Source organism: Lissotriton vulgaris, chromosome 8 (genome assembly GCF_964263255.1).
Source record: "Lissotriton vulgaris chromosome 8, aLisVul1.2, whole genome shotgun sequence".
Classification (NCBI taxonomy): Eukaryota; Metazoa; Chordata; class Amphibia; order Caudata; family Salamandridae; genus Lissotriton; species Lissotriton vulgaris.
In genome coordinates this window covers 1243868164-1243888805 of record NC_141696.1, presented here as the reverse complement: position 1 = coordinate 1243888805, position 20642 = coordinate 1243868164, and the positions used below count along the sequence as shown (strand labels likewise).

General features: G+C 43.3%; 1 protein-coding gene across 1 annotated transcript in view; it reads left to right on the top strand.

The window, feature by feature from the left end:
• The window catches only part of MTUS2 (microtubule associated scaffold protein 2), a 1086829-nt gene that overhangs the window by 957469 nt on the left and 108718 nt on the right, over positions 1–20642 (top strand). The window contains exon 9 of the mRNA XM_086935158.1: positions 18577–18791. Within this exon, the coding sequence (XP_086791284.1) occupies positions 18577–18791 (215 nt within the window). The remainder of the gene's footprint in view (positions 1–18576; positions 18792–20642) is intronic.

Here is a 20642-nt window from a genome sequence, read left to right as displayed (position 1 = left end):
TAGGAACTTGCAATATCCCTTAGTTTTTACTGAAAACTTTCAAAATCCATAACTCCGGTTCTACTGATTGAATTTTTGGCAATAAATAAATTATTAAAATGTACTCTATTTTTCTAAATTGGTGTGAATTATTTTCATGTTGTGTTTGCACTTTTTTAGGGTTTCTGTGCTGCATAAGTACTTTAAACATTTCCTCTAAGTTAAGCCTGACTGGATTTTGTGTCAAAATGCCCAGGGTTAAGCACAGTTTGATTTAGTGACTTGTTGTGGTTCACCCTGCAAGGGAGTGTGCCTGTTGCTTGACCATGGCTCACACCAGTCAACTAACAACCCAATTTGTCACATCTAACTAAAGTAAAACACCCACTTAGAGTGATAATCAACTGAAACAGCTCTGTACTTCTTACCTCCCAGGAGATTGGTGATGGGGTCAACAAAACCAGTCACTAGCTCCTCCTACATTTTTTCTGAAAGCCTGAAAATGAGTAGTGAATTATGAGTTACAACACTTTTGTCAGTATTTGTACATATGCCCCAAGATCCCACAAAAATCTCCCCAAGTGTCTATGGGCATCTACAAATAGTACTTTCTCAAACTCTTGTTAGTGTAGGTAATACCCTGATTTCCATCATGGGCCAACGTTTTCAACTTAGTACAAAGGAAAGCTGGAAGTACATCTGTATCTCCTCTTAATACCAACACTCCTTCTATGCTTAAATCATCCTCAATTTTAGAACATATTGCAAAGATCTGTACTTAGGGTGCATTCATCTGTCCACTCTTAAATTGTTATACTTCACACAACTGTTTTTCTATCCAAGAATCCCACTTACTGAAGAGACTCCATCCATTAAGTCAATTACACATTCCTTCTTGAAGGTTGACGAGTTATCTAACATCTGATTGTCCTGCAGAAACCTAGACAAACATCTGCCCTGGTATTCTTATTACCTGAAGTGTGAGCTATATCAAAATTTAACTCCTGAAGTCTCTACAATGACTGTACAAGTCTAGGAGATGTTTTACCCTTACCCTTTTCACTAAGAAAGTATTGTAGATGCTTATGGTCCAACATAACATAAACCTACTACCCCACACATATGAGGAAAAATGTTCAGTAGCCCATACACATGATAGGGCTTCACTGCTGTAACTCAATTCTGCACCATGCAAACTTCGAGAAGTGAAGGCAGTGGTATGCTCCATTGAGCCAATTTTTTTGGCTTAATACTGCCCCAATGCCAGTCAAACTGGTATCCACAGTTACAAGGCATGGTTCACCTTTTTGAAACTGTTTAAGTGCCTCAATGATCATTTTTTTATTAATTGTCCTAAATAAAGATTTACTTCATCGCCCATAACACATTTAAATGTAAACCCTTTACGCAACAACCTTTTCTGGAGTTTTGTCACAACAGCAACACCTTCCACAAACCAAAAATAGCATTTGCAAAGTCATAAAAAGGACTTGACTTTGTTCAACATTTTCTAGGAAATGGACTTCACCGTTAGACAGCGACAGATCACATTTTGGTTTGATACCACCAGGAGTTAGATAATGTCCTAAATATTCAGTGTGTGCTTAAAAAATTTACATTTGTCTAATTTATCAGTCATGGTGTGTCACTCAGAACCCTTTAAACTTAATCAGCAATTTGTTATTCTCTTTTTTAGTATTAGCATGAATTAATATGTCATCCTGTAAAACGTGAACTCCGGACATTCCTTGAAAAACACGGAACATTTGTTTTTGAAAAATGTATGCTGTTGCGGCAAGACCAAAGGTCATTTCTAAAAAATATAAATCCTCAACTGGTGTTATGAACGTGATAAGAGATCTACGATCTTCGGTCAGTACAATTTGCTGTTAAGCTGATCTCTGATCTATAAAACTCTAATGCTAAAAGGATGTTGCGAACATTGTGTCTTACTGGAATGGCTGAATCCTCTAAAATAATTTGTGTGAAAAACCTTTTAAACAATCTAGCCTGTCTTCAAACACAGTTTTATGGGAATTTTAAATATCTTGCAACTCCAGGTTATCTAGCGCCACTAATGAAAATGGACATGAAATACCAGGATTAAACACCACTCCAAAACTCCCTTGGTCTTTCCACCCAATACTTTGTAACCTTTGTAAGCAACATGCACCTTTGTGTATATGTTTCTTTAGTTATAGATGGCATTTTCCTCAACATAACCAACCATATCTGTCCAAGGGCCGCCATAAGCATATGAATTGATGTCAGATGGAATGTTAGTTACTCTGGGCCATTTCTCCAAAAATAAAATATCAGCATGATTTTGATAGGAGGACCTATCAGCTGAGGATCAGCTGTTATGGAAATAGAAGTTTCTCTCACCACAATATCACACAGGATCATCTTTCTTATCTTGGTCATTCTGCTCTGTTAAAACATGGCTTATCTTTCCTGAATTATCATTTGTTGCACATTTTACTTTTAGCTGTACAACTAGTAGTGTTGGCTAGGTAGCCACGGGAACCACACCTGGTCCAAAAATGTGATTTTAGTAAATGTTTATCAAGTAAAACAGCGTATTGGCAACTATCTCAACAGAACATTATGCACTATCTCTACCACTCAGTCCACAGCAGATCATTCAACCAGCTTTGTAATTTCAGTAGCTTCCCATAAGGTAGATTGCTACTGCATAAAAGCTGTTCTTGTGCTATTTTGTTGGAACAACTAACCACAATTGTATTGGGAAGATACTGATCATTCAAACTCACATGAAAATGCCAACATATGTAGTTCAGTTACAAAACTATCTATTGACTCATGGCTATGTTGCTTCTGGATAACAAATATAGGTCTTTTGACCACAGTACTGGGTTTTAAACAAAAATGCTTACTGAGTCTTTCAGCTGCTTCTGAATATTCATCCCAAGCACCAAACCGATTGACATCAGATTCAGCTTCCAGGAGATGGTTGAAAATGTGTTGGCTTTCTGCTCCAAGACAACTACACAACATGCTATAATTTTCTTTTGATGTCAATGTTTTTCCCATCAAGAGCAATAAGGTACCTTTTGAAACTTCTATATCATTGCCTCCACCAAACAATAGGGTTCCCCGGTGCTGGTAGTAAAAATGTGAGACCCATACACCTACATATCCATATATAAATATAATGGACATAAATATAAATAAAAATATTACTGAATGGGTCCCTTTTTAGGTCTCGCCTAGTGATGCAGTGCCATGCGCCGCTCGCCGAGGCGAGATCTATTGTTACTGATTTGAGCTCGGAAGGGGGATAGTAGATGCGGCCTAAGACAGCAGTTGTGGACGCGTACGGCAGCGTTACCACAACTCGCAGGACAGGAGATGGGCATGCGGCAGCTTGTGCCACGTTAACACAACTCCTGCTTCCTTGCTGAACAAGTCAGTGGACTGCAAATGTGCACGCGCCAACTTGCGTTGCGTTACCACCTTACTAACAGCGTCTGTTTGAGTTTATTCTTTTTAACTAGCGCATGCAGCCCAAGACATGAGACTGAGTCACAAAGCCCCCCAACCCCGCGCTGAGTATCATAGTAACCCTTCCATAAATAAGCACTGGCCAAAACAACTGCGCCTGCAGCCCACCTGTGCTTTCACTCTTGGGACAGTCTCACCTTGCATTTTCTCCAAAGCGACGTTAATCACCTCGTAGCCTGATGTCTATTTTGCATCCCCGGGCTCCCTTCTCTGTTGCTCTCAACTCCATGCACCCACTTCCTCGCTCTGTAGTCAACGAGGGACGGATGGAGGGCCGCGGCTGCTGCACACAATGGCCTGAAAGCCCCTCTTGAGTAAAGTTTACTCGGCCGGGGGCACATGTACGCCTAACAGGTTAGCTGTGCGCACTCAGGAGAAAACATATGCACCCGCTCTGCTTTCAGTTTTGAGGACAAACCATATGCACGTGCTTTGCGGCACAGGCGATTACACAGTTTAGCAGCAGGGCTTTGAAATGCTGCACTGATCCTCGCTGTCACTCCTGTCTTCAAATTCCAAAGCAGGCACAATGCCCATTTCCACTGCAGCTTTGGTAACTTCATTCACTTTTCCACACTCCTTCAATGAATCCCCACTTCCCGAGCTTAGTCTGGTGGGATTCAACGGTACTCGCCTGTAAAAAAAACAAGCATTTGCAATGCAATAGGTCTCGCATTTGCGAGAGTTTGAGCTATTTTTATTGTAAATGACATTGCCTTTTATTTATGTTTTGGTTTTTGAAACATAAATAAAAGCCATTGTCATTTACAATGCCAATAGGTCAAACTTGCGTAAATGCGAGACCTATTGTATTGCAAATGCTTGTTTAGAAATTGTAATAAAGAAGACTAGTGTTAGCAACCAACTTCTAATTAGATGGCTGGCTAGCATCTGTCAACACCAAAATTGCCCTCATTAAATGAAAGTAGATTTGTGCCACACTACTTGTTAGTTGAGTAAAGCCAAAAATAAAGAAGTTCATAAAAATGTAAATACTTTTAAGTGTCCAATTATCCAATACCCAGTTTGATGTGCCGAGCACATGGTTGAAAAAATAACTCAGTCTACGAGTGTTTGAATTCATTACAGCCGATCTGTGTTAGATGACTCATGAGGAATAGGCTTGCATTGACACACATTTCGAGAAGGTTTTGGGCGTTCAGGGATATGCCTGATCCTTGCATCACATAAAGCGCACTCTGCCGATAAAGTCACACCCTCAAACTTCACCGTGCCCAAGCGGAGTATCATGAACATCTGCTTCACAAACAAAATCACAGCATTTACGCTGATCTTTGAATGAAGCAGGAAACAGATATTGCTTTAATGATAGAAATGACAGTAACAACAACTTCCTTCATCATCAGCTAACACTTAGTGAAAACGTGGTTATTGTCAAAGGTTGACTTCAAATCATGAAAAAAGAGTAGAGTTTTTTGACAGTCTTTTGCATAGGAGAAAAGCAGCACAGTCTTACGAGACACAGAAAGAGGCAGGTTATACAGACACACGAATCAAAGAGTTGGTGCACATTTCTGAATGAGCATGTGTGCATGTGTTAAACCATTGAAGCCTAGCCTAGATGCTTTGCCAGTGCTTGGTAACAGAGAGGAAAATGTCTCTTTTCGACTGACTTTATGGAGGAGATAACGGTGCATTGTCGGCTGCCCCATGCTGTATTTGAGAGAATCATGTCAGTTTACTCCATCCAGGGATGCAACTGTCTGTGGCATGTACATTGATAGCAATCAGTCTGGTCTTTGTAAGGGGAAGAGTCATAGCGTTGCCACCCCTAGTCCTTTTAGACTGTGAGGACCATTAAATTACAACAATAAAGTGCGTGCAACATAGTAAATGGGAGGGACACTTTTTGTGGATGAACTATGTTGCAAGTTTATTGATTACACAGGTTGGGTTAGCTTACGGGCGATCCAGGTGTCGACGATGAGTTCCTTGAACGGCCGACACCCATCCTGAGAAAGTTAGAGCTGTCCTGTTGGTGTTTTTCCACACCACCTCAGTTAGATTATTTACAGCTTGTTACTTACGGTAGGTTGTCAACCTACTCTTTACTTTGTATCATGCTCCTGACAAGTCAGAGCGAGACCCCGACCAGTCTCAACAGTTGCTCAGGATTTCAACTGTCCCTAGAGGGATTAAGGAGCACCATCGCGTCATCCAAGACCCCACCGTAATGACTCTCAGCTGGCCGCCCAAAGTTGACCCCTTATGAATCCTCCTGGTCCACTCCTCCCCTCCTAACACCTGAGGCCATAAACGATGGGGATGACCCACCCTTCCTACTACGGTGGCCTGATGGGCTCATCTACTCTTGCAGCAGGGGAGCAACACTAGGATGCAGTCCCCTCTAATGCTGCCCTGCGTGCGACGTGGCCAGCTGCAATGGTGTAGCTAGAGCTTTTGCCGCCCGGGGTGATCCCAGAGTTTGCCGCCCAGGGACTGGCAGTGGAGGTAGGAGTGGGGGGGGGGGAGGGGAGGTGGGTACAAACAACGACGAGCGGGGATGGTGACAGATGACGACGAGCAGGGGGGAGAGGTGACAGACGACGACAAGAGAGAGAAAACGTACCTTGTGCATGCCACCTCCCCCTAGCTACACCACCGGGAAGAGTCAGTTTATTCTCTTGTACCATATAATGCAAGAATAGTTTCATCATTGTTTGTTGAAGTGAAGACCGCTTAGTCGGCTATAGCCATGTTTTCAGTCGACTATTCACACCACGTTGTCGGTATTTGGGAAAGAGTTCTACTAAAAGCATGAAAAGCTGGTGTATCACAAAATTAGCTTATTGGGACGTATGCCTTCTGAATGAAACATGCCAGCTATTTGAAAGCCTACCATATTGTTTCAGCCTCATTAAAATTCAATGAGAATTTCAGGTGCTATGCAAGTGGTCCCATCCATTTTTATTATTTAAGGCCTTAATTATTGCAAGCCCAAAGATCATGCTGCAAAACGTAAGGAATATTGTCAATTTTAGCAATGAAATTATTTTACCACACTTTGGCTTGACAAGTGCATCCAAAACGCTAAATATCAATTAAAGTGTTTTGTAAATGTATAGTAAAATGTAAATTGATACTTGTATAGCGCACTACTCACCCGCAAGGGTCTCAAGGCGCTTGCACGAATACCGCTGTGGAACCCATCCTGGCTTTCCCTGTGAGGTGTCCACTCCTGGGCACCCCCATGGTGGAGGCCAGGCATCCTTAGCTTTGTGGGGGCCGTTGTGGAGATTAAGCAAGCTATTGCCCAGAGTTGCAGAGTGGGACTCTATGATTGGAATAGGCACCGAGGCGAGAATTATCAGGTCCGTGGAATTTTGAGCCCAAGACCCGCCGAGGCGGAGAATTGAACCCTGGTCCCGGGCTAGACCTCTGCATCAGGGTCTGCCGCTCTAATCATTGAGCCACACTTCTCCACTGTAGTACATATTTTCGTGCTTTTATTGTACAAATGCAGTGGTTTAAAAACCTATATTTCCCAGAGAACCTTAACTCCTACACCACTCTACACTCAGCAAGGTTATTTTGAGGCAATAGGTGCAAATTATGCTGCACATTCTCCATCAAAACAATTTTAATATGCCTGTGACAGAAACTAATGTTTGTGTGAAATCTACTGATTTGGCAAATTATGTGGAAAATGCAACAAATATATAATTATGCTGTAAACGCTGCTGCCACAGACTCACCGAAAAACCACGACCCCCACCAGTGGCTATCATTGTAGTAACAATTTATTGATGAAAGGAAAGCAATACCTAAACATTCTTATCCAATCAGTGCCCTTTGTTAGTTGCAATTTGAAGTAGATAGCTTTTTTCCAAAATGAACATGCAGAATGAAAATTAATAATAGATTGTGCAATATGATAGTAGATTGCCAGCTTGGTGTTCTGGTGACATTTACAAATCATTTGACCTTCGGTCTCCTGGTTTATGAGGTGTCCAGATCTTCTTGATGGCAAAAGCAGACCATATTAGATAGTTACCCATTATGCATCCTCTACATTTTGTATACCCTGGGGCCGATCCATAGAAGCATTTTAGAGTACAGAAAGGCTTACTACAGAAGTACTCTTTTATTCGTCCATGACTTTGTGAATCGGCCCGGAAATGTCTAATTCTCTGTTAGTAAAAGTGCAAAGCATGCACAGGACTTTCTCATTGTGCTAACTGTACATGACTAGCCCTGAATAGTTCTATTGTACTCCCAGTTTAGGTGTTTTGTGGTCAATTCACAAAGGCATGGTAGACTGAGTACATTAAGTACTATTAAAGGAGTACTACTTTATATTCGCCAAAATGCCTTGGTCAGTAGGAGCGAAAGTTGGCATATTCCCGGCAAAGACAGAGATATGATAGGGTGATGATGACTCTTCCTGCTACGTCACTTCCTTTGATGTTGCAGCGCATTCCCATTCAATCCTCTAAACCTTTGCCTATTTCGTAAGACTCGTGCCCTGCACATATTTGTGAGTTTATGTACATGACAGGACGGAAGACCAGGCCTGTAGGCATTTTAAGTGTTTTTTTAATTGATTTTATTTTAGTGAAGTTTCGTAAATGACGCGTTACTATGTTGAACAGTAAAGGGCTTCATAGGCGCATTGAATTAAAGGTCGTTGGAATAGCACGTTAGAAGGAAACTAAACAAGAGTCCATCGCTCCAAATAAAGAATTATTATACATTCTTCAGTGCCATTTAAAATGAGGAGATGGCGAGACCACACAGGCACTTGCCCTTGCAAACAAACCGGTATGAGCTGCTTAGTAGAGCCACACAACAAAAGTCCTCCTGTAAACTAGATTATATCTTGAGAAGGATTTGCCTCGCCAGTCTTTGCCCTTTCTCTTCATCCGTTTTAATCACACCTTCTTGGCAGCCTACCATAATAATTTATTGGCTGTTTTCGTGTCAAGGAGCCACCATCGGGGGAGCAGTGGTCCTTCCTGCTGTAAATTCTGTAATCCGATTACATGATTATGTGCAGAACTGCACCTCGTACTGCACGACCGGATGGGATTTAAAGCATGACATGGGAGATTGTTTGTTTTTATTGATTTTTTTTTGTATACTGAATTCCACTAATTAGACATTCCTCTCCAGGACCTTTCTGTGGTTAAACGTTACAGTTCTTAATGTTGTCTACTGTTTTTTTTGTTGCTTGCTATATGATTCGGTATAGCTCAAACTAGTAAACGGCAGTCGGTGTTTTAAAAACTTAATTTGCATTAAAATAAGTGTACTATTTTGCAATTTAGTCTGATTAACTTAATGTTCAGTGTTTGGTTGGAGATGGGTTTCCTTCTTGATGTTAAAAATCCAGAGTGACAACTGGTTAGAGCATCTGCGGTGAAAAGCCACACGTCTGCAAGCAAGTGCAACAACTTTGTGGAACCGGGTGCTTTATTAGTTGGTGTGTTGAAGCCAGAAGTTGTTTGGTTTGATATATTTTATGGCCAAAATTATTCAGAAGTGGCCACCCGAACGTGCACATACATGCACACTATGGCCTTCTTGGAAGTATTTAACATTAAAAAAACAACATTCCAAGATGCCCGCCGTGTGCATGCATTCATTAGGGAATGGTTTAAAAACTATTAAAATATGGACGTCTGGTGATGTTGTGATGGGTGGCAGCTGGAGTACAGGGGTAAGCAAGAACTGCAAGACAGCCAAGACCCAGTAGGTTCCATAAAGAGAGCAGGGGACGGGAAGAGGGAGTGGAGAGAACGTAAAATAATTAGAGAGAGAGGGATAGAGAATAGTCAGAAGGGCACTGTAGAACAAGTCCTATCCACAGCAGAAGAAGACTACAACTCATCTAAAACCACTATGACGCCAGCACCCTCCACGCACTCGATGCCGGCCGAAACCACACCTGCTTCCAGGCAGCCCCGAAACGGACCCACGGACCCTTCTCCTGCCGCACCTGCAGCTTCACCTGCGACAGAACCACCAAACCTCCAAGGACCGGACCCAACCACCTTGGCTGCATACTCCTCAACACCTGCTCCGCATGCAAACACGCCGTCGAGCTATGGGATCTGATCGATACCTCCGCCCCAGATGTGGCCTTCCTGAACGAGACCTGGTGGAGCAACTCCTCGGCGCCCAACATTGCCATAGCCATCCCAGACAGCTACAAGATCACCCACAGGGATCGCGCCAACGGAATCGGAGGAGGAATAGCCAACGTCCACAAGTCCACCCTCAAGGTCGCCACCCACTCAGACGACACCCTCAACACCGCCGAACACCTGCACTTCCGGATCCACACCGACCCCAACACCACCCTCAGAGGAACACTCATCTGCCGTCCCCCCGGACCCCGGGCTCAGTTCAGTGACTCCATTGCGACCTCGCCAGCACCCACGCACTCGCTTCCACGGACTACATACTCCTCGGGGACCTCAACTTCCACCTTGAGAACAACAACAAGCTCCCATGTCACCTTCGACAATACCACCGAACTCCACTGGACCGACCACCGCTGCATCCATTTCACTTTCAAGAAACCAACCACGCACCACCGCACCCAATAGCTGCCTCGCAGCTGCTGGAGCAAAGTCACCGACGACCAGCTGATCACCACCCTCGCCCAGAACCCACCCACGACCCCACCAACCCAGACGCTGCAACCCACAACCTTAGACAGTGGATCGACGACTGCGCGAACACCCTCGCCACGCTCAAGAAACCCTCCAACAGCCACGCCAGCAAGAGAGCCACCTGGTTCACCGACGAGCTCCAGACCTCCGGACGCACATGCCGGAAACTGGAGAAGATATGGCTCCACAAACGCACACCGGACAATCACGCAGCCCACAAGAACACCACCCGCAGGCATCAACACCTCATCAGATTAGCCAAGAGCTCCTCCTTCAAAAACCGCCTGGACAACAACGCACACGACAGCAAAGAGCTCTTCAGCATCGTAAAGCAACTCTCCAACCCCAGCGCCAACGCCAACGACATCCCGCCCTCACAAGAACTTTCCGACTCACTAGCCATCCTCTTCCACCGCAAGATCGCTGACATCCACGACAGCTTCAACACCATGACCGCCCGACTACGCCAGACTCCACCTCCCCTGTGAACACCACCAGCGCCCAACCGCCTGATGGCCTGGTCCAACGTCAACGACGACGACACCAGGTCATGAACTCCATCCACTCAGGATCCCCGTCAGACCCGTGCCCACACCACGTATTCAACAAAGCAGACGCAACCATCGCACCCCAACTACGGAAGGCCATCAACATCTCCTTCAAAACAGCGACATTCCTGGAAAGCTGGAAGCACCCCGAAATCAACGCCCTCCTTAAGAAGCCCAAAGCGGACCCCAAGGACCAAAAGAACTTAAGGCCCATCTCCCTGCTCCCGTTCCCGGCAAAAGTCATCGAGAAAATCGTCAACATGCAATTGGCCCGCCACCTGGAAGACAACAACATCTTGGACCCATCCCAATCCGGATTCAGACGCCACCATAGCACCTAGACAGCCCTCATTGCCGCCACAGACGACATCAGGCGCCAACTAAACAACAGCGAAACATCAGCCCTCATCCAACCTGGACCTGTCAGCCGCCTTCGACACGGTATGCCATTGCACTCTAAAAACATGCCTCCTAGAAGCCGGATTCCAAGAGAAGGCCCTTGACGTGACCACGTCCTTCCTCTCAGGCAGAACCCAGAGTCCGCCTCCCACCCTTCCGATCCGAAGCCACCAACATCATCTGCGGCGTCCCCCAGGGCTCATCCCTCAGCCTGTTCAAGGTCGACATGTTCACCCTCGCACAAGTGGCCCACCATCACGACCTAAACATCATCTCCTATGCCGACGACACCCAGCTCATCCTCTCCCTCACCAAGGACCCACACACTGCCAAAACCAACCTCCACGAGGGAGTGAAGGCTGTCGCCGACTGGATGAGTAGCAGCCGTCTGAAGCTGAACTCGGACAAGACAGAGGCCCTCATCCTCGGACCCACCCCCTCTGCCTGGGACGTCTCCTGGTGGCCGACCACACTGGGAACAGCACCAACACCCACCCACCATACACGCAATCTAGGATTCATCCTTGACTCATCCTTCTCCATCTCTAAACAGGTCAACGCCATCTCCTCCTCCTGCTACAACACCCTCTGCATGCTCCGCAGGATCTACAAGTGGATCCCGACCGAAACAAGAAGAACGATGACCCAAGCCCTCGTCAGCAGCAGACTGGACTACGGAAACGCACTCCACGCAGGAATCCCAGCCAAATACCTACGACGACTACAACGTATCCAAAACGCCTCTGCCCGACTGATCATCAACGTCCCCCGCCGCAGCCACATCACCCCCCACCTGAGAGACCTACACTGGCTCCCCGTCGACAAGAGGATCACCTTCAAGCTCCTCACCCACGCACACAAAGCACTCCACAACACCGGACCAGCCTACCTGAACAGAAGACTCAGCTTCCACCCCCCCACTCGCTCATACACAATTAAGATGCTAAATAGTTGCCAGTCAGGCTGCCACAACATTACACCAAATACTTACCTTAAAGAAAATCAAGAAATTCATGATAATGTTTTGCCTAATAAGAGGAAGTCATGCATCAAACAACTTCAACACGCTAACCTTACTTGACCTCACAGATTATGTAAGTCATTTTCTACACTTTATTGCTTTCAATATAATTGAACCTTATTGTTTTGTTACTCTTTCACATTAGAGACTTTTTGGAAAAAGAAGGGATGACAGCCACACGTTCAGCTCAATGCTCTAGTATAATATGTGCACGCAATGCGTCGTTTATGCATTTAATACCTTTAGGGTTTAATTCTTAGAACAGGATTCTGCTATAAGTCAATTCTAAGAATTGTTGTAAATGATTGCCGTGTGTTGGAGCTCGAACATGAAGGTACAACCCCACAGCAGCATCCAGATGTTGAAAGGAGTATTGATGTTGTAAGTGATCAGTTTAGCTTGAAAGAGCAGAAGTTGGTCAAGAATACCAATGAGCATTCGGATAGATATTCACCTTTGAATTCGCAGCTTTAAAGGAGTTACTAAGAAAACGAAGCATGTCTTCCACCACAGACAATCAATCATTATCACATGAATTAAGACAGGTTGAGAAAGCTACTGACTGGCTTACTTCTTCAGGTGAAAAATGTGTTGCTACCATTGTTACTATTCTGCATGAGATTGGGTGAAGGAATTAAAAAAACACACACTACATATTTGAAGACAACAAACAGTTCTTCTGATGCTTCATCATCTGTGTCCATGGTGAAGGAAGAAAAAACAACTGTTCGTGAGGGGCAGTTCCCAAAGAACTGGCATGTGATCATGGGTCGTGGAAAGGTTTCCTAAAAAGTGCTTTTAGTAACCTTTCATCCTGCAGTGGATGCAATGTTTTTTTATATTTAGGTTTCGCCTGGCGTTCACTGCGCAGCAGTGTCGCGCAGGCGATATTTTTTGTTTTCCAGTACTGTGGCTTTAACCCGCCTCTCTCTTCCATTGGCTAGCTCCATAAATGGAGGCTAGCCTTTGGAAGAGAGATGTGTCAATCATTGTGGGAGCAGATTCGTGGGCGTTTCTGTGTTTTTTTTAAGCTCCACCCCTTTTCTTCGTCATGCAGCGGTGGGCGTTTGTTTATTTTTCCAAGGTTTATTTTTGTCATTCCTCCGAAGATGGCGCCCGGGCAGTAGCTTGCTTGCGAAGCTCCGCAGTGCCGTCTTGTTTTTAATATGAACGAATTGGCTTTAAACTTTAGAGACGTGTTCTCAAGTAAAATTAAACGGATCCACCCTGGAACTGCAAACATGTTACATTTTATCATGAAGTCTCCGGACAGCCGCTATTTACACCAAGCTCTCCAAACTGGATTGAACGCCACAAGAACTAGTTTTCCTACATTTGCCAAAATTCGGCATACATTGCCTTTCGTTCCTGCCACTGGAAAGAGCGGGTTTGTGGGAGAACGGAAATTAACCAGCAGTCTTCAAAAAATGCAGCCTATGCACCGTGGCGGCCGCTCAGATGTCAGAATCGCACTTCTACTGTCCGTCTTGTCCTTAAAATGAGAAGTAATATCAGCTCTGATCTCAAGAGAGTCATTTTCTGCTTAGAAGAAATCAGTTTAATGTATTGTTTACATTTATTAAAATACCCTGACATATTTACAGTGGTACATTCAAGAGATGGCCCCGGGCACAGATCTGAGCGGAAATGCGATTCATTTCAAGTCGAGTCGAGCACCAGCCTGGCAGGTAGCTCAGTGGGTCCGTGCGGCTGCAACGGAGTCTGTGTGAAACCTGTAAATATTTTTGTGAAATGTTTGAATTGAATACAACTTTTAAATCTAACACATCTGAAACAATCTATTACAAACACAATCATCTTTGTTAATTAAATGACTTCCTGATAATGGATGCCAACTAATCCTCCAATGGATCACATAAACACTGACCTCCTTTTGAGTCCAGTCAGCCCTCTCGAAAAACCATAGCTTCTGCTTAATTTACTGACACTTCCTAAGTTTGTCGTGACTAAACCGGGGCGCCTGGTGAATGTGTAAATAAGTAAATCATTCATGTAACGCATCACTGGCACTCTCTTGCAATGTCTCAACAAGAGTTGCTGACTCATGTAAACGGTACTCTTTTACCGGCCTCGGAATGATGAATGGCGAAGTGGTTTTCGTCAAGACTCGAAACTGAAATCTGGAGGCAACATTCCCTTTTCTACAAATAGCGTGTTTGGCATATTATGCTAAATACATAACATACCTAATATTAGTTTATTGCAGTCTTGATAGTACCTTTAAATAACAATGAAATTATATGTTATGTTACAAAAACAATAACATACCACTATATATCTAGCAATAGCTTCTAGAGGATTTAATGTAATATATTTAGGCACAGTGAAATGATTGGACAAGACAGGTGTTTCTACTCAGACTTGAAGAATTTGGTTAAAAGGCAAATTTAAAGAGAGCTCCTGTCGAGATGATGATTAACTATTGGAAGGTAATTTCGATATATTTCTTTAGAGGTCCCTAGCGGAGAGGTCTGGCACAGTTATGAAAGGGGGTGGCGGGGCCGCAAGCTGTGTCTGTGATTAAGTACTCCTCCCCCACACCTGACTTTATTAAAAGCTAGAATATTGGATTTCTATCCCGCAGCCGGGTCTCTCCAGCGGTGTGTGATTTGGGGGGCCCAGAGGAGTTGGACCCCCCACAAGCAGGGTTTCAGATTGAACAGACCAGCCCTGCATTCCTTTTCCGCCAAAGCGGGGAATTAAAACACGGGACACCCGCGTGCTGCACGGAAATGAAAAGGTCAGCCCCAGCCGCGTTCTCATTTCAACCCACCCACCCCGTCTTTAATAAATCCTGTAGCTTCTGCCAGGTTAATCGGTCTGGTGCTCAAAATCTGATCTGTCAGGTGGTTACCAATAGGTAAAACGTGATGTACATATATATCCTTGAGAAGCTTACATACCACCATACTGCAGAGGGACCCTTATGACAGACCTGTCGGTTACAGACCGTGTAGCGCTCGGAGATAAAATAATGTTTCTTTGTAAAGCGCACGTTCACACATGGGTATTAAATAATGGATGTTTGTTACCCCCCCTCAGTGGTACTCATTTTATCGACCTCCAGAAGGATGAAACGCTGAGAGGGTCTTTTGGAATTTGAGCATGTGACCATTACGTGGCACACAGGTCCCTGCAGTGGACGCAATAGTCCCCACAGCCACCAGACCTCCAGGGGCGCGAGTTGCAGAAGCTCGTACGTGCATACTACACTCTACTACTCACTCTCTACTCCTCACTCTCTACTATTCACTCTCTACTACTCACTCTCTACTATTCACTCTCTTTTTTTTAATTTATATTTTTATTGAAAGTTCATAGCAGCAAAGTGTACATTAAAATCATCAGTATATATAAATATATCAACATAAAATATAGACATATATGAATACACTTGATGATGTAATAAATACAATGATATAAATACAATAGAAGCGGCATTAACCAGGAGCGATATTTAACAGGAGAAACAAATGTAAAAAGGAGGTAAAACCAAACATACGTAACATAGACCATGACATCCCTTAATGTAATCTATAGGACCTCACACCTTGACTTCCTCCACCTAGCCACTGGCGCCCATACACGTAGCCCCATTTCTCTAGATTTAATTCCTTTGAGGGCATAAAGTTCTGATTCGATATTATGGATCCCTAACAACCTACAGATCCACATTTGAAAAGTTGGGGGCTCCACATCCTTCCATGCAGCAGCAATTAGTATCCTGAAAACAGCAGTCGATATAAAAACCAGCGCCTCTATCTCTATGCTCAAACCTAGCCTTGCATCACAACCAAATATTAAAAGAGTAGGGGATAGGTCTATTTTAACAGCTAGCAACCCCTCTAAAAACTTTTCAATTTCATTTTTAATTGGTCCCAAATTTACACAGCTACTAAACATGTGCAATACATCTGCTGGCCCGTTACCGCACCTAGGACAATTATGGTCTGGTCTCTTGCCCCATTTAAACAATTTAGCTGGTGTATAGTATAAATTAAAAAGAGTCTTAAAGTGCTGTGCTCTTAAATTTGATGATCTCAGAAACCTTTTGTCCATTACCAATGCTCTATCAAGATCAATGTCTGGATCCTGCAGTTTGGAGGCCCAGCTCTCCTCCACCTTGATCAGATCATCGGGGAGACTCTCCATAAGTATCCTGTACAGTTCCTTGATTCTGTGACCTCCCCCTTTCAAATAATCTAATAGAGCACAGCCTTTAGATATATTCAAACCCGGTCTTTTTGACTTAATAATGTTGACCAGCTGCATATACTTAAATTCTCTACTATTCACTCTCTACTACTCACGCTCTTCTACTCACTCTCTACTACTCACTCTCTACTACTCACTCTACTACTCTACTACTCACTCTCTACTACTCTCTAATACTCTTTACTCACTCTCTACTACTCTAATTCTCTTTACTACTCACTCTCTACTACTCAATCTCTACTACTCTACTACTCTCCCCTCACTCTACTACTCTCAACTATGCTCTACTCACTCTCTACTACTCTGTACTATCCACTCTACTATCTACTACTCACTCTCTAATACTCACACTCTACTACTCACTCTCTACTCACTTTGTACTACTCTACTACTCACGCTCTACTCTCTACTACTCACTCTCTACTCTCTTCCTCTCTACCTCTCTACTACTACTCTACCTCTCACTACCTCTATGCACACACATATGCACATATATATGTATGTATATATATGTATATATATATATATATATATATATATATATATATATATATATATATATACACACACCTATGCATTTATATATATATGTATGTGTCACCTTTTGTTTATGTTTTGCTTTTTTAAACAAAAATAAAACGCAATAATATTTTCAATGTCAGCAGCTCAAACTCGCGTAAATACGCGACCTATTGCATTGCAAATGCAATAGGTCTCGCATTTGCGAGAGATTAAGCTATTGGCATTGTAAATGACAATGCCATTTATTTATCGGTTTTCAAAACCAACACATAAATAAAAAATGTGTCATTTACAATGCCAATATCTCAAACTTTTGCAAAGGCGAGACCGTTGCATTGTAAATGCTTGTTACATACTGATCTCATTTTGTAAGTTAAAATCGATATTAAGAAACCACCAACTACATTTGCAAATATGTTTAGTATCACAAATCATGATGTGACGAACACCGACCATAAAAAAATCTTTTACGGAGGTTGTTTGTTCAAAAGAATGTTTTTACACAAACGCATGAGTACAGTGACATCTCAATGCGTGCTTCTTGGCCATAAGCGTCCATATTGTGTTGTAAACTTGTATGGAAAATGTAACTTTACAAGTAAATGAAACCAACCATTCAACACGGTGATGAAAACCAAAACCTTAAGCAAAACATTCTCGACTATTTATTAGACACCTTGATCTCAAATTTCCCTTTCCGTCTGTGCAGACCTGTTACAGTGTCAAGTGAATTATCTACTTTGGCATGCAGGGCTTCAAGAAGCCATTCCGTTGTTGTATTCTGTAGGGGCATAGGGACATAGATTAATAATCTGCGAAAGTTGCCTCGTGGGCTCAGTTGAGAAGTCTACAAAAGGACATGTGTGCCTCGTTCTGGGTACGGTGTTTACCATTCATTGTTTAGTCCAAAGTTGTCAACTGCAAGGTTGCTCCAGATAAACAGGATCCCTATCAGGTTATTTGTCTTCATACTTGGCGAGTGTCATATTCAACCCGTGTTCAACTCCAAGCTCTGTATTCCCTCTGTGGCATGTTTGTTAGCAGCTTTGTCACTCCAGATGTTGTAATCTCCTAGTAGTTGCATTGCCCGGGGAAGTGATGGGAGGTGTGATCAAGAACCAAAGATGGAATAAATGTGAAAGTGGAGCAGGATAAAGATCATAAGGGTGACTGGGTTTGGGGAATATATTTAAGGGAGAAGGTGAATATCGTCTGATGTAAAAAGAAAAGATATAGAGGACACTCCATCCATAGACATATACCCCCCGCCCCCACCTTCAGAATATATGTTGCAGCAAATTAAAGTGGATCGATTTCAGGCTGTGGTAAAGAGTTCATGAAATTAAGGACTAATTAAAAAGACCCAAAGTGAATAACTTAGTAGCCAATAGTTTAAGAGGACACTTCTACTCCTTTAAATATATCCAGTTCAGTTCCCTCGCGTTACCTTTGTCTCCATCTTCAGGTTTGCCAAATAGATATGTTTTGTAGGCGGGGGTGATTACAAGGCCAGAAATGATTGATTGTGTAACACTGAGCATTGTCTGTAGATGTTGATGAGTAGTCAAGATGGCCAGACACCTAATACTGGCTTCTGTCATCTGCCGTGCTCTGTATAGCACCAATTTCACGGCATGGTCACTTGCTTGTTTATAGTGTCTCGAATCAATCTTGAAGTAAAACTTGAACTCTCTTTTACCCCCAACAGCCGTCAACACAGCAAAATGTGAGAAACTACAGAAAGAGAAGGAAGAACTGGAAAGGAGGTTTGAAGATGAAGTGAGAAAGCTCCAGGTCCAGCAACAGTCAGAGCTTCGCGCCCTGGAGGAGAGGCTCCAACTCCAGTACCAAACAGAAATAGAGCGCTTACAGCAAGATCACACCTCTGAGTTTACTAGGACCAAATGTCGGCATCAGGAACAGGTTAGGATCAAGGCCTGCATGATCAGTAAAAGCAGGCATCTTTTATAGCATTCACACAAAATTAGAATGTGCAAGAGGGATTGGTGATTATGAAAGATCCGTAGAGCAATTAAGACAAATATGCAATTGAAATCACCCAGGGATATCTCTTTACCCTCTCCATAGAACAGAGTTTTAACTTTAAATGTTGCTCCAGGATGTTCCCAGAAATAGTAAGGATGTGTTATTATTTACCCAAGTCGGTCATGGGCCAATAAATAATGTATAGGTTCTCCTTCTTGGGATCTCCTCTGATAATTATAAGCACTGAACATTATTAACCGCATGCACGCTAGCGGTTTTCCCGCTGAGCGCTGCGATTCCGAAAAAGGTCAACTCGTCACACGCACAGCGCAGGTAACACCCATGACGAGTTGACCTTGTCACACGCATCGAAGGGGTTAAGGAGCTTGGAATCACACTGACAACAGTGGCTCAATCGGAGAGTGCTCATAGGTCAGTTACAGTATTTTCTAATTTTATTCAAACTATGAACAGTTAAAGTTTAATTAGAAATACTATGGACACTTCATTAAAATTCTACTCAGCAGAAGCTGCACTGTAAGCGCATCATAAAATATTTTAATGTCCCTCAGTACAATAATAATGATGCCACTTTAATCTGTAATACTCAGTTATTTTTATTATGGCACAATAAATCTCCACTTTGCACATGTCACTCTAGAACACAAAAGACATTGGTCTTACATCAAGTTCAAAGAAATGCAACTTTGAGTCAGTTCTCAAAATGCATCTGTTTAAGCATAAATAGGTAGCTGTGTTATTTAACATTATTTGTGGATTACCGTTCAGTTCACCTCGAGTAACTTCAAAAACAATTTATATCACTTTGCAATGCTTCTTCTTGTTCCAAAACATATTGCCAAAAACATTGCTATCATTTACATTGAAAACGTAGGCAGCTAGGAATTTCGAAACTTCAAATAAACAGGGAGAATCAACTGTCGCTCAATTTCTCATTTACAGACTCTGGAAAATCAAGGACTTCTATGGATCAGATCTCTTCACTGCGCAAAGCCTTTGCCACGCCCCAAATAACATCTGGGGTACCTGAGGTAGAGCTAGTAGCCTGGAACCACCAACAGGTTAGCTCCCCTTACAGTCAGCCTTATCCCCTAGTTAGCCACTGCTCAAAAAATGGTGATCAGGTGCCCTCGCACCCTAATGGATTGCATTGTCAATTTTACCATGTTTGGTCACAGGGCGAGAAACTCACTGGTGACTATCCCCTTCCGCCACTGCTCTCAGTTTCTCAGTAATTGCCCCTTCATGTCTGCATGAATACATCAAGTCCAGATTCTGACAGGTAGATTCCATGAATTTCAAAGAAATCAGAACTTAAAAGGTGTAGCAAGCCATGCCTGATGGTATCTGTGGATGCCATCTTCAGAATAGTTTGAAACGACCTGTTGACTTTCTTCAATGACTTGTTTACGCTGTCAGGCCTAGCCGCTCTTACCCATTGACCACAAGGTCCCATAGCTACAAGATCCCTGGCACACCCACTTGTTCAAAGGATCATGTCTTTGCCCTCCAACATTAAGAGCATGTCGTACTCGGATATTAGCCTCACCTCCAATGCCATGGTCAAATGCCCTGGCACGTCCCTGACTCAAGGCTGCCTATGCATGCACATTGATGCTGAATTCCTACCCACATTTCGAGATTGCAGCCATGGAATCTCTCCACCCCCTGCTGACTACTGAGTTTCCACACTAGCATGTCTTCACTGCCCTTCCAGTCGAGGACCTGTTGGAAAATTATTAAGATGTTAGGATGATGCCTACTTGA